Here is a 15490-nt window from a genome sequence, read left to right on the forward strand (position 1 = left end):
GCTCAAATCAACTTTTCCTCCTAACTAGCTTTTTGTTAGAGCATTTCTCCACAGCAACAGAGAGAAGTCTAAGACATGGGGCCCCTCACTGGCCCTGGGATCAACAATTTGACTAGCCTGGCAGCCTGCTTGTCTCTCCAGCACCAGAATCACAAGCGTAAGCAATGTCATACTGGCCTTTTTTGTTGTTTGTTTTTGAGACAAGGTTTCTCTGTGTAGTCCTGGATATCCTGGAACTTGCTTTATAGACCAGGCTGCTCTCAAACTCAGAGATCTGCCTGCCTTTACCTCTTGAGTGTTGGGATTAATGGCAGGTTTCACCACTGCCTGGCTACACTTCTTTCTTTATACATAAGTTCTTGCCTAATTGGGGTCCTCAGGTTTGCAGGGTAACCCTGAGCCATCGTCCCGGCCCGTGCGTATTCATCTTCTTGAACAGGGTCATCAAGTAGACTCCCCTCGCTGAGAAATTATATTCCTCCAACAAGTAATGAACATAAAGTCGTTCTACCCAATGAGAAACTAAATTGAACAGAAAAGTGACTGACATGAGCCAAATCGGACTCCCATTTTCTTTTTTTAAAATGTATTTTATGTGAATAAGTATTTCACTGCCTGTGTGTCTGTTTACCACATGTGTGCTTGGTGCCCACGACCACAAGAGGTCACTAGATCCCTTGGAACTGGAATTACAGGACAGTTGTGAGGTGCCATATGGGTGCTTTGAATTGAATTTGGAAATTCTGTCCCCTGGAAGAGCAGCCAAGGCTCTTAACCACTGAGCTGGCTCTCCAGTTTCCTTCATAGAAATAATGTCATTGTGTAAGACTCAAACAGGCTGTGGGAGAGGTCTGCCATTGTGTAAGACGAAACAGGCTGTGGAGAGGTCTGTAACACGTGAAATGCCCCTGTATTTCAGCAGTACCCACTGTCTATAGTACTACCTAGCTGTCCTGCTTCACAGGGAGGCTTGTTTTTTGAGACAGGGTTTCTCTGTGTAGTCCTGGAACTCTTTCTGTAGCCCAGGCTGGCCTTGAATTCAGAGATCTACCTTCGTACTAAGTGCTGGGACTGATGGAATACGCCACCACAGACCAGCTCAGCTCAGGGTTTTAAGCCTTTCTGATTATTCATCTCCTTACTCAGGAGCCCCAGAGGATTAAAAAGTTCAGTTTCTTCAGATTCAAGCTTTTTTGATTATGGCTCTGCCTCTTCAGTTTGTGACGGACCTGGTTTTGCTGGCCCCGGTTCCTATAGACCCTGGAACATTCTCCTGGTTTAACATTTGGTTCTGGGCAGGTCTGAGTCTACAACTGAGCTAATACCCAAGGTGTGTTTGTATATACGGAGATCTCATATTGGAGTCCTGTACTGACTTTCTCAGAACACCCAGTGTCCTACCAAGATCCTGTAGCCCTCTGTTCCAGGTGGCCTCCCAGATGGGTGCGAGCTCCCCCAGCTCTACACCAAGTAGTAGGACAACAAACTGCCGTGGATTCACTGATTTTCCCACCAAACTTCCCCACTTTATTCTCAGGCCATCTCACATTGCTGTTTAATGTTTGCCATCTAGCTTTCTCCCTTCCTTCCTCTCTGGTGCTGGACATTGAACCCAGGGCTTCAGATATGCTAGACAAGTGCTTTACCATTGAGCCACATTCCCCAGCCACACATGGAGGCCACCTAATCTCGGGAACTATCAGTTTGTCCTGCTGCCTAGGTCCCGGGACCTCATACACTTACTGGTATTTTGTGTGCGGACCTCTTTAGCCTCTTTCTTAGAGAGGCTGAGACTTAACTTCACTAGCATCTGGGAGAGCCTAGCTAAAAAGTGGAGGCAACAGGGAGAGGAGGGGACAGATGTGACACAAGCTGACAGGGCTTGGTGACTGGTCCACTAAATAGGCAGGAAAGATACCTCTAAGATTCAGAGCCAGAGATGGCGGAAGGTGGTGTTGCTGACAAATGCAAACTAGGGCAGTAGATGGCAGCCTCTGCTGAAGGTGGACTCAGTCACCTGATTACACTGGAGACAGCCCCAAATGCTAGAGGATCTGCCACTGGGTTCTCATGAGGAGACTGACAATGGCTTTGGCTTGACCCAGGTAACTTTCCTCTTGTCTCTGCCCAGTGCAAGTGGCTAAGGGAGCCAGGATTCAGCACTTGCTGGTTCTTCTTGAACTCAGCCAGGTAAAGCCTTCAGTGGTCATGTGGCATCCTATCTAATGGTCTGGGTACCTTCCCTTCAAGTTCCAAAGAGCTTTCCAACAGGATGGGGTACCTAGGTGTTTGGCACATGGCACCTTTGACTTCATGATCATCCGGCTTTATTCTGGCCTTGCGGCTGTGAGGGAATGGTCTGAAGAATTACGTAGGGATGGAACCTTAACTGTGAATCCTAGGGACTCTGGACATCTGTTGGACAGAAGGCATGGATGGCTTCCATGACCACTGTGGTCAGGGAGCTAGTAAATGTGGGCAGACCCAACTCTGGACACTAGATGTCACTGTTACTCAGACACAGCATCCCGGGTTTCTGCTGATGGGTTCCGGGGCGTAGGCACCCAAACCCACTCAAACCTGCACAGGTGCTCAGGTCTCCTCACAAGAGGGTGAGGGCTGCTCATGAGCTATGCACACCCACCACAGTCTAAGCTTCTGAATCGTACACTGCCTACCGCAACACAGTGCTGTGTAATGGTTGTATACAACACCCCGAGGAACCACCCCACACACACACCACAACCACAGGAAAGGGAAGTCCACACATGCTCAGTACTGACACAAAAATAAAATATTTCAGATTTGTGCTTGGATGAACCCCAGGGGTGTGGAACTCACGAACAAAGGACCAACTGGACTTGATAAATGCAAACCACTAAACCAAATGCAACCCAAGACTTCATTCTAATGACGTGGCAGGTGGTAGCTGAACAGGGAACTAAAGCCAGGGGCTCTGGATACACTGACAGGCTAACTGGGCAAGAAAGGTCTGGAACAGTCACCCTACACCTCCTGTACTGAGCATTAGGGCAAGAGTTCCAGGAGAAGCCAAAGTAGAATGCTGGTTCCTTAGGATGCCTCCTGATCCCAACCCTGGGCTCAGAAGCCCAGGCAGCCACTCCTGCTGCTGCTTCTACTGGAGGCCACCATGTTCTGCTTTACCCTTACTCAGTACAACCATAAGGCAGCAGCCCTGTGCTGGGTAATGGAAGCTAGGCTAGGCCCCTCGGACTTCCTGTTTTCTCTAATCACGGACAGTGTCCCTACCTTAGATAAGGAAGTCACAGCAATCTGGCTCAGAGTGGTGGAATCTTGAGTATAGGTGGCACTCACTAACGAATTCTCAAAATGCGGAACACTGCTAAAACAGGAAGCCAAAAAAGAGGACTTTCTCAAACTCTTCCAGCAGCAGCCAGACAGGAACGCAGCATGGCCTATCCTCTCTCATGCCATGGCTGGGAAGGTGGAAAACTCTGAGTGGATCAGTCTGCACAGTCCATGACTAGGACCATGTGCTTAACTGTATTAAATGTAACCTCTACTGCCATTCCAATTTCACAAAGGCCACCACAGCAATGCTGTCCCGGACATCTGTTGGCACATATCATGGTATCATGGGCTCTTCTGATGTGACGATCCCATTCACTCTAAACTGGAACTGTAAAACAGAGCCCTAAGGTCACTGTTGTAGGTGGGCAGGGCAGGGCAGGGCAGGGCAGGGCAGGGCAGCACAGGTCCTGTGACCCTGCCCTGTCTGTGGCACCGGTTCTATCTTCTAGATCATTAGTTTGACAACACCATATGTTTAAGTTCTTAAAGGGCCAGCGCAATGACTCAGCAGGTAAAGGGACTTGCTACCAAGACTGTGAACCTGTTGATACCCAGGATCACAGTGGGAGAACTGACTTTTCAAAATTGTCCTGTGACTGCTGTACACATACAATTAAGAGATAAAAGGAGGGAGTTGGAGAGATTGCTCAATGATTGAGAGCATGAAGTACTCTTGCAGAGAACCCAATTCAATTCCCAGCACAACTGCCTAGAACTCCAGCTCCAGAGATGCTCAATGCTTTCAGTCTCCAAAGGCACTTGCACTCATACGTACATACCCACATACACACTCACAACTACACACAATTAAAGTATAATTCTCAGAGCAGGGTGGGCCACTCAGTAAGTACCCAACAGATGCCCGCAGTCAGTTCTAGCTAGAGGTGGCCTCTAACAGTCTCTCACCACAGGTATTGTTTTCTAATCTTTGGCTGGTCTAAGGAAGGACTTACTTTTTCAAAACTGAAATAAAAACAAGACATCTGATATGTTCAGACTTATTTTAATAACAATACATACGCCATCTTGGCACTGTGGATGGAATGTAAGTTCAGGTTGGACAGGGGGATTTTACAGTGTATTTAATATTCTGTATATCCAAATTTGTATGTAAATATTGGAAAAACCAGCCCGCCCACCGTTCACCTCTCACCTTCGGTACTTTAATAGCCATGGCCTTACAGACGGTGGCCACGTGGCCTGCACAGGCTGTGTGCATTAGGCCCTTTAGCCTTGTTTTACACTTGCAGCACCTACTTCTGCTGGGGTTCAACTCAGTGCACAGCACTTGCTTAGCCTATGTGAGACCCTGCACTTAATGCCCAGCACCACAAAAAAGAAACAAAATACCTCTATTTTAAGATGATGCTTAAGAATTATCCTATTACAAAGCAGCAAAAATATAACTTTACAATTATAAAAGAGCTAAACCAGAACCCACAATCAGTGTCTAAGTGTGAATCTAGTAAACACTGCCTCTCTGCAGCTCTTACCAGCTTTCTGGGTTGTTACACACGCACACACACACACACACACACACGCACACACACACTCACACACACACACGCACACACACACACTCACACACACGCACACACACACACTCACACACACACACACACACACACACACACACACACACACACACACACACACACACACACACACGCTCCCTCCTACTGAGGTGCAGGGCTTTCTAAGTTAGTTATATTTATATTTCATGGGCTCTTTAGAAAGTGTTTTCAGAAGCCAGCAAACCTTAAGACCTGAAGTTCTGAAGTCAGCCCACAGGCAGACAAAGTAAATGACTCTTTCCTGACAGCCTCCCAAAGCATGGCCGACTCTGCACACAGGGTGTGCCTGGACTGCCAGCAGCCCTTCTTACAGTGACTTTCATCATAAGGGTGTAAGGAAAGCACTGTGACCAAGTACTTTCAGGTGACAGATTTCTTCTGTGTTACCCTGACCCCCTTAGCGACCTAGTTAGTGAATCAGTCACTAACAATTGGTCACCAGGCAAATCAAGTTGGCCAGAAAGTAATCCAACATTCAATACTGTGTTTTGTCTAAACCCATATGTTATTTATTGCAGACACAAACATGTAACCTCAATATGAGACGTCTAACTAAAGCAAGCACTTCCCAGACCAAGGCAGCAGCTCTTCTAAGGCTTACGCTTGGCCCAGAATTCTTGATACATGGAATAGCCCATACCTAAAGAAAAAGAAGAGAAGCATTAAAACATCTCCTTCAGCATTCAGAAAACACACCGCAGTCTACAGGACAGGGCAGTGTGCGCAGCTCACCCACTGTGTCCCACTGTTTTAATCAACAATCAGTATTTACCAGGCAAATTTAGAAACACCCACCACATTATATAAGATAAAGTCAGTACATCATGATGCCAGTAAAAGCAAGTACATTTCAGAATCTTTTCTACCTTCTCAAACTCAATACAACTGTCATAGCCTTCTCAGAAAACTGTTACTACTAACCTATGTTCAGAATCTGAGCAATGGAATTGAAGAGTTACAGAACAGGAGGCAAAGCCTGTCACTGCTCTAATTAATCTTTCTTTCATAAGAAAATGAATAAACGGTATTTTCAAACTGTTTTAAGATCAGCAAAAGTATTTACTTTGCTTTGTAAGGAAAAAAGCATCAATGAGAAACAGAAACCTAACAATGTACTGACGAGGAGTTGGGGATTTAGCTCAGTGGTAGAGCACAAGGCCCTGGGTTCGGTCCCCAGCTCTGAAAAAAAACAAACAAACAAACAAAAAAAATAATGTACTGATGAACCTACCAAGAGTCATGGCCCCCACAACAAAGCCCTGGGCTGCCACACGCATGTGGATCAAATGAATAGACATCTTCGTGTTTCCCCTGCTCTTCAGCTTGTAGAGCCCATATGCAACAATCGCTGCGAAGCCGGCCATTCCTACAACAGAGTCACAACCCTGTTAGATGCACGGGAGGGGACCAACTCGATCTCAGCATTAACCATACACTTCCTGCTGTCTTTGTAAGGAGACTTTATCAGATCATTAATTAACACACCAACTAAACTGTCAACCTTTTCTGTTTCACAAACCCATAGCTAGAATTCAGTGAGTAAGCTGGCCTTGAACTCCACCTGGCTCTGTCTCTTAAGCACTGGATCTTATGCATCCCAGGCTGGCCTCACATTTTGCTCCTGCCCCTACTTTCCAGGTGCTGGGTTAGAGCATGTGTTACAATGCCCAGCCAAAGATTACTTCTGAAAAAAATGTGGGCTTATGGAATAAGTAGACAGATTTAATGCCAGGGGTCAGTGAGTTGTCTTAGCAGGTAAACTGCACCAAGCTGGGCAATGAATCCAGTTCCAGGAATCCAAGTTTGATTGTTTAAAGCCAGATGTGGTGAGTATCTGTAATCCCAGCGGCCCTCCTATGGGCGGCTGGAAGGTGGAGACGGGAGGTCAAAGGCCAGCTAGCCTGGGGTATGTAGTGCAGAGAAAGTAAGAGAGAGCTGCCTCAACATGGTGGAAGGAGAGAACCAACCTATGAACGTCATCCTCAGACCTCCATGAGTGCTGTGTCACATGCACATATGCACACATATACAATAACAAAGAAACAAAAATTTAATTTTAAAACAGACCATACGGTCTCTCAAACATTTAGGAAATTTTGACAAAAATACGGTCATGCATTAGGCCACAAAGAACACTAAATTTCAAAAAGGCTGACACCTAGACTGCATAGTAGACTGCACAGCCTCAAACTAGAATTAGCAGTCAGTATAAAATGGGCAGCACACACACTCAAGAGGCTAAGCTTGCAGTGGCTGGACTATTAAAGCAGAGGGAGGGGAAGTGGGCAATGACTGTGTTAGCACTGGAGAGGGAAAACGGGGGGCAACAGCACTATCCTCAGAGTAAATAGAATGTGTCAGACCCAGACCAGAAAGCTGTAGAACGGAGAATGGAAATCCAGCTTGGCTTTTCCCCTTCATGTTTTCCAATGGATCAATGAAGTAATGTCCTAGTTAGCCTCCGGGTGAATTTGACACTCTAGAACAGGGTTCCCAACCTTCCTAATGCTGTGACCCTTTATATAGTCCTTATGGTGACCCCAATCATAAAATCATATTTGTTGCTACTTCATTTGCCACTGTTATGAATTGCAAGATAAATATCTGTGTTTTCCCATAGTCCTTAGGTGACCCCTGTAAACGGGTTGAAACCCACAGGTTGAGAACCATTGCTAAGAGAGAGTCAAGTGAAGCAGTCTGGACTGTGGCATTGCCCACATCAGAATGGCCTGTGGTCATGTCTATGAGATATTGTCTTGACTGACAGTGGGAGGGCCCAGTCCATTGTGGGTGGCACCATTCCTTTTTGGCAGGTGACCTGAGCTGGAAAAGTAGCTGGGTGAACGTGAGCCTGGGGTGAGTGAGGCAGTCAGCTGCTTCTATCCATATGGATCCAAGCCCTTCAGGTTCCTGCCCCAACTTCAGTGAGACTGCCGCCCGCGAGTGTGAGACTTTTTCTCTTCCTTTTGATGCTCTTGGTGATGGATTTTTTTTTTTAAGATTTATTTATTCATTTATTATATATAAGTACACTGTAGCTGTCTTCAGACACACCAGAAGAGGGCATCAGATCCCATTACAGATGGTTGTGAGCCACCATGTGGTTGCTGGGAATTGAACTCAGGACCTCTGGAAGAGCAGTCGGGTGCTCTTAATGGCTGAGCCATCTCTCCAGCCCGGTGATGGATTTTATAACACGGACAGCACTCTCTTCGCTAACTGGTCTAGTCGCTTCTCATTTGATTTTCCTGTATTCCCGGTGCTGATAATTATATTGCCCACAGACCACAGGGTTTCTTCCTAAAGTGTGTACACAGCTCCTGCCCTGCCCTATGCAAAATGACAGGCTCTCCAGGCAACAATGGCAGAGTTCACACAGATCCCTGATCAACTGCCAACTTAAGGGAATATTTCTAGTGCTTTAATACTAATTATAATTTGTATCTGCTTTAAGTGAATAAATTATTCCAATTTACTGATTTTAGAATTTCCATTGGTGGTCGATCATATTTCTGTTTCATGGACACTGCATGTCTCGGTGACCGACCTCAATACGACCTAATCACAGTGTGGCAGCCCGTGCCTGCCCGTGTCACTGCTGGGAGGATGCATGATCTCTAGGAAGCACCGTAGGCTTGTGCTCCATCTCGGATGTCTTTGCTGACTTTCCTCTCTAGTCTCTCAGCGCTAGAAACCTTTACAGGGTTTTGTCTTGAGTCCTGGTAAATCTCTGGGTCAGAAGGTGTTCCTGGGAATCCTCACACAGCACAGGGCACTGAAATAACAGCCAAAAATCTGAATACACACAGAACTTTTGTGATGAGATTTATATGATATCAATCTTCCCATATTCAACAAAATAAGTAAAAAGGTATTTGAGGATCTACTCAATACACAAATTTATCATGCTTCCACTGCTCCAAGCTCACAGCAGGCTGATTATCAGAGCATCAGCCAACTTACCAATGGGGACAAACGGTGTCTCCCTAGCTTTCCGAATAAACTTGGACCCCTGACCTTCATCGTATGAAGAGAGAGAAAGATCTGTGTTGGTTGACATTGTGATTTCTTGAAGAGTCTTCCTGAAAGAGAATTTTTTTGACATTGTGTAATTAAAAGCATCTAGAATATGATTCAATACTGAATGAACTACTATGTATGGTGGGAAATTTGGTTTAAAAAACAGAAATAGGAATGTGCTTTTCTTTTAATCTCAGGTCTGAGAAGTGGGGCTGCTTCAGACTGTCCAGAGCAGCTGACTATGATTTGCCTCATGCTCTAGCAGAGGCAAGGTTTTGCAGCTGCAGATAGTTTCTGTGACTGTGACATTTGGAATTCTGGGAACTTTTTAGAGGGTATAGAAGGCTGGGGTTCCAAGAGGCGGTATGGCTTGTTAAGTAGTCATGTGCAAAGAAATGAAAAGAAGAAATTAGATATCCTGACAGTAAAGATCAAACTTCCCCCAAGGAACTGGACGCCCAGTCAGCAGGAAGCAGTGAGATGATAATGATGTCACCCTTTCCCACCTCTATCCTTTTTTCTCTATTTAGTGTTAGGGGATTGAAAAGGCAGTAAGAAGAAGTCGCAAAGTAGACAAAAGTCTGGCTACATCTATGCCTAGTTTCCACGGTATCTGTTATCTGTGAAATTGAAAAAATAATTTTAGAATTGAACTTTCACAATTAGAGAACTCTGTGTGTGTGTGTGTGTGTATTCTTCCATCATTTTGCCTATTCTCTCATCTAACAATTTTTCCTTTAACATACTGTGAAAACAGCAATATTCTTTAAAAGAATGTGTAGATGTCTGTCTGTGTATGCTTGTAAGTGCCTAAGGAGACCAGAAGGTGCTGGATTCCTAAAGCTGGAGAAGACTGAAATAGCTTCTTATAGATATGCGTTCATGTCCCATTGCATCATTTTAGGGGTTTTCTTGTTTTGTTTTGAGACAGGGTCTCTTTTCATAGCCCTGGCTGTCTTGGAACTCTATATATAGATCAGGCTGGCATCAGACTCAGAGATCTGCCTGCCTCTGCCTCCTGGGAGATGGAATTAATTAAAGGCACCACCATGCTGCTGGGTTTTTTCTTCCTCTCTTTTCTTCTTTCTTTCTATCTGAGGTTATCATTGTTAACATCACTACAAACAGAAAACAACTCCTCCAGGGCCTTATTTGACACCCAGTAGGCCTCCTTCTGATTCCCCTTCTTTGACACTCTAAGGTTCCCCAGGCTTCCTCTTTAAACTCCCTATCTTCTTTTTACAACATCCTTTTATGTGGCACTCAGAGAAGGCCAACATGAGCTCAATAGTTAAATGAATAAAGGAGCAGGACCATCACAGAGAGCAAAGGTTCCCTCTACAATTGCTCTTCACACGCAAGTTCATCACGATGCAGCAATGGAAAATCTGTCTCTTCCTTACTGTGTATCTCCCTTTGAACTGCCTGTAATCCTGACCCACAGAGTAAACGAAGAAGGCAAACACAACATACGGTACACAACTCTCCAAATGGTAGCAACTGCTGTCCATCCATCCATTAGCATACACAATCCTCCTCGTGTGCAGCATACTCCCTTCAGCAAGAAAAATCTCAAAGGTGACAGAGTGGTATTCAAGGGGGTTGAGTGGCAGCAAAAAAGACCTGAAAGAAACCCCAGCTCTAAAGGGGGAATGCTTAGTTTGAAAAGTGAGCTCATGTCTCCAAGCCCTACACTCCCTAAGGAGTCAATACTGTCATCAACAGAGAAGAAAACTAGCGAGCTAGAATGTTCAGATTAAACTGAGACTTTTCCTTTCCTTTCTTTAGTACTCCATTACTTCCTAACACAATCCACCTTGCTAAGCTTCTGTGTGTGCAAGGCTCAGCAAGCTCAAGGTTCAGGACGCTCATTACACTTGCAAAATTAAACAAACTCTCCAGGCGCCGTGCACACGGCAGTAACACCAGCACTCGGAGTCTGGAGGAGGAGGACCCCAGTTCCAGGCCGGCTCGGAGCATTTGCAGAGCTGCGTGCTCTGTGAACTGGGCTCCTCTGGAAAGTCCTCTCTGGTTTGTTTATAAGTACTTTGGTTACACACTCCTACAGAAGCCTGCATTTGTAATGACACTTACAAACACCTGTTTGACTACACCTGCCCTGCCTGCATATGTCTCCATGGCATGACATAGCAAGTACTTTTAAAGAATTTAATCAGGCAGTACAAACACATCGGGCCGTATACACCCGAGTGTCCATTTCCTTCTACTGTTCTTATGGAGCATCTACAAAAAAGAGAAAATATCCTGAGTAGGTCTTGATTCATCGAAGCTACAAGAAACAAAGTTATCAGACTATAACCTACTTTAAGAACATCCCTTTGTGGCTGGGTAGGGTAATACATGTCTTTAATCCCAGCACTCAAGAGGCAGAGGCAGAGGCAGGTGGATCTCTGAGTTCTAGGACAGCCAGAGCTACATAATAGAGGGACTCTGTCTCAAAAGTATAAAACAAAACAAACCTCTCCTTGTGTTTATGCCTCCGGCACTCATCATGCTATAGGCACCTCTACTGTGTTGGGATACAGGGCAGTGACAGAGCGTTTGCCTAGCATGCTTGGGGTCATGGGTTAGACCTAGCACAGTCAACAAACCATAAATAAATAAGGAAACAAATCACAGGTGGCATCATTTCTCCATTTCCTATGTGGATATTACTGTCCAATGGGTTCATGGAGCAAAAGGCTTTCTGCTCTTTTCACGGGGGGAGGGGGACAACTATCTCTTTACTGTACATAAAGGAACAGAAGACGCCCATTCCTTCCCTTCATCACCCGTGAATGGGTGGGGCATCTGACCTCACTGTCAGGATGCTGCATATTTCATAATGTGGTTATGTAGCCATTATTTCTTTTAGGGGATTGATCACAGCCAGAGTGGTGATGCGTGCCTATGATTTCAGCACTCAAGAGGGAGGAGTATCACGAGTGCAAAGCTAGCCCAGGCTACAGCAACACCCTGTTTCAAGACAGCAAAAAACAATGAAATCAAATTTACAAAAGATGCCCATCAGGCGTGAGCGGGCAGATGTCTGGCAGGAAGCTGAAGATGAGTCTGGAGGTCACGGAAAGCCTCACAGGTAGAGCTATAATCACGTGACCCAATGGATAGAGGCACCTACTCCAGTGCATTGGTGTGAATTTGTACCAATTATATATGCATCTGGCTACTAGAGAGGGCTACAAAGAGATGAGGAGACTCAAGAGTGAGGCGAGGTGGCACTTGTGTGTAATGTCAGTGTCGGACTAAGGGAGGCAGGAGGTCTCAAGTTTGAAGCTAGCCTGGGCTACACAGCAAGACCTTGCTGGAGGAGGAGGAGGAGAAGGAGGAGGGGAAGGAAGAAGAGGAGGGGAAGGAGGAAGAAGAGAAGGAAGAGGAGAGAGGAGGTGGTGGTGGTGGTAGTACTAGTAGTATTCATGAAATATGGTCGTTTAAATGAAAAGGAAAGTATGTGCTTTTAAAACTCAAGGTCAACAGGCTCAAATCATAATTGAGAGTAAGAAATTAAGGAGATGATGATCAACATTAGTTACAGGTGGATGAATGGGTTTGAAGGTCACGTGGACTGTTCCACACTAGGGATATATTTCTGGAAAGGTAGGATTAGAATCTGGCTCTCCCCATATACAGTCCACAGTCCTTTTGTTTGACTATTTATTGTTAAATGAACACCTTTATGTTACAGGCGCACATCTGAACTGAAAATATAAAAATTCATACTCCCTTTGAACTGTAAAACTGTGTACATCACGCCTACACTTAAACGGGATGTTCTTTCTTCAGCTAGATTATCTGACCATTTCAATTCCGATTTAAAGAATTTTTTTCCCCACTAGATTCTCTTTTCTCACTCACCTAATGACTGACCTACATCTGTCAGAAAGTAGAACGTATTTTCAAGTCAGCAATAATCAGATACTCAAATATTTTTTTTTGAAAGTTTGCCGAGCACATTATTATTCATTCTGTAAGGCCAGGACTGACTTCTGACAGACTTTTCCAAATGCACAGCACCCCAGAAGAGGTAAATAAGAAAATGGCTAGGCATCAGGTGAACTATTATCTAAAACAATGGTTTCAAATTCTGATTTTGCCTAAGTTACCTGTCTGCTTCTGCAAAATGGCTGCCAAGGTGCCAGCCTTGAGATTGTGGTTCAAACGGCCAGGGACAGGACACGAGGATTTGTATCTTAAGAAACCCATTCAAGTACTGGTGCAGAGAAATAAAGACCCCCCCTAGCATACTCCATGAGCACTGGGAACCATTTGAACCTGTCAAGAATTTACATAAAAACTATTAAGCTGCAGAGTGCCTCTGTAGTCCCGGAAGCAGATTCCCTGGGTAGGGATCGCCCCCTCAAAGAGAGGGCTGCTTTTCACCCCGAGAATAAACGAGGAAAGCAGATAACAGAGTCACCGGGGCGGTTGGCACACCTGAACTGTAGCCGTGCTTCTGTGATCTCTGCGCCTCGTTCCCTTGTCAGGGGCATTCGCATTCCACCACAGCCTTTCCCCTCCATCCGGTGACACAGGGTCACCTAAGGTCTGCGCAAACCCCGGGTGGCGCCCGGGGAAGGCCAGGCCGAGGTGCCCGAGCTCTGCGCCCTGCCCTCATCTCCCACCTTCTCGTGACCTTGGCCGGACACCGAGGCTGGTGCGATCGCACTCCCTCTCCCTCTCCTCCCACTACTCCCGGGATCCCCGAAGCTGGCACCAGCTCGGTGCCTGTCTGCCATCGTTGCCTTCTCCGTGACTTTCGTTCCCTCGGCCACGATCCGCTCCTGAAGCTCCGGCCTCGTTCCTCCGGCTCCACAGGCACTGGCCTACCCGGACCCTGAGACCTCCGCCTACCCGGGGTCCCACGCCCGTGGCCCTCGCCTCCCGCTCGGCTCCCGCCTCACTTACCGAGAGGAGACGTCCCTTTCAGTCCAGCCGGCTTCTGGCCTCCACCCCCGAGTGCTAGAACACCGGCTTCGCCCGCTGCGGCCACTGCTTGCCCCAGCCAATCAGAAGCCAGCAGCCGGCGGACTCCTTTTACACGCGGGGGCGGTGGGCGTGGCCACTCGCAGCGCGGTGCCCATTGGCCAGGACGCCGGGGCTTCCCGGTTCGCGGTGGCGCGCGCTGTTCGTGTCAGACGTGAGGCCTGGGTGGTAGTGCTGGCGCGGTGCCGCCTGGCGGCCGCTGCCTCCTGCCCCCGGTTGCCTCGTGGTTCTCGCAACCCGTTCGCCGAGTTCCGCGAACGCCGCGCAGGCGCAGGCAAGCCCGGCTTAGGCAAGCCGAGCGGCCGGCCAGAGTGGGAGCATGCGCCGTCGAGGCTCCTTTGGGCCCCTCCCTGGAGCTCGTGGTGGTGGGAGAGCTATGACCTCACCCAGGCCAGGGGAGGAGTCTGAGGGACAGCCAGCTTCCGGGGCGGGGCTCCACGTGGGCTCCGGAGGTGGCTAACACAGACAGCCATACTATAGGGTGGTCTCTATCCAAGTTAAGTCTCTCAGTAGCCGAGCATGGCGCCCTGTACGGTGAGAGACGTAGGCTACTAGTAGGTACTCAAGGTGGAGTAACTTCTGGGAGAGGAACAATCGTCTCCTCATCCCGAATAGAGCACCAACCACGGACCAAAGACAGGATTTCATCTCTTCTAGCCTGCCCACCCCTTGCCCGGCCTGAGGCAGCTCTACAGAGGGCTTCTTCTCCTCTTTGTTTACCGATTATATAAACTGGCAGGAGGAACCTTGGTGAATCTCCTAACTTCCCCATACCTCAATGTTTCTTTTCATTTTAAACTGATTTTGTTGCTTTCACTTGTGTGAGCATTTGCTGAGGTCAGAGAACAACCTTCAACAGTAGCCGCCTCCTTCTACTGTTTGGGTCCTGGGGATAGAACTCTGACTGTGGGATTTGGTGGCCCTTACCCAGTGAACCATTTTGTTGGGCCCTCAGTACGTTTTTTTAATTTCCTGAAGATTGGTGTAGTCTTATGAGCCACCCTCCAATAACATGTCATGACTGAATATTAATAATTTGTAGTACCGTTTTATTTATTGTGGGGAGGAGCACATGGGCTATGGCAAATGTGTGGAAGTCAGGAAAACTTGAAGGAGCCTGTTGTCTCCTTTGCCCACAGGTTCCAGGGATGTAACTCAAGTTAAAAAATTATTTGAGTTAAGTCAGATATAGGAAACATTTCATGCTATACATGATGAAACCCCACACCTTGTGTCTGGAAGAGTTGTCCCAGTGGTTAAGGGCACTTGTTACTCTTCTTGCAGAAGACCCAGGTTCAGTTCCTGACACCCTCTGGTGGCTCCCAGCTGTCCATAACTCAGTGGAACCAGTACTCTTTTGACCATTTAAGGCAACAGACATGTATATATGATGCACATACATACATACATACATACATACATACATACATACATGCAGCCAAGGTACGCATAAAATACATTTGTAAAATAAAACTCTTAGGGTGGTGCACACCTTTAATCCTAGCACTCAGTGGCAGAGGCAGGTGGATCTCAGAGTTCAAGTCCAGCCTGGTCTACAGAGC

The 15490-nt window shown here is 46.7% G+C and overlaps 1 protein-coding gene across 2 annotated transcripts; it reads right to left on the minus strand.

Moving 5' to 3' along the window:
• Nucleotides 1-5389: 5389 nt before the first annotated feature.
• Higd1a (HIG1 hypoxia inducible domain family member 1A) lies at nucleotides 5390-14122 on the minus strand. 2 transcript variants are annotated; one of them, XM_032911224.1, is made up of 4 exons: nucleotides 13851-14122; nucleotides 8871-8989; nucleotides 6139-6273; nucleotides 5390-5547 (listed from the first exon to the last, which is right to left on the minus strand). In XM_032911224.1, exons 2-4 carry the CDS (start codon nucleotides 8965-8967, stop codon nucleotides 5498-5500), a joined length of 282 nt encoding a protein of 93 aa, XP_032767115.1. In that variant the 5' UTR covers nucleotides 8968-8989; nucleotides 13851-14122; the 3' UTR covers nucleotides 5390-5497. The 2 variants fall into 2 exon arrangements, with proteins under 2 accessions (XP_032767115.1, XP_032767117.1); XM_032911226.1 differs by having other exon boundaries at nucleotides 8871-8985; nucleotides 13851-13969.
• Nucleotides 14123-15490: the final 1368 nt, after the last annotated feature.

Source organism: Rattus rattus, chromosome 8 (assembly GCF_011064425.1).
Source record: "Rattus rattus isolate New Zealand chromosome 8, Rrattus_CSIRO_v1, whole genome shotgun sequence".
Lineage (NCBI taxonomy): Eukaryota > Metazoa > Chordata > Mammalia > Rodentia > Muridae > Rattus > Rattus rattus.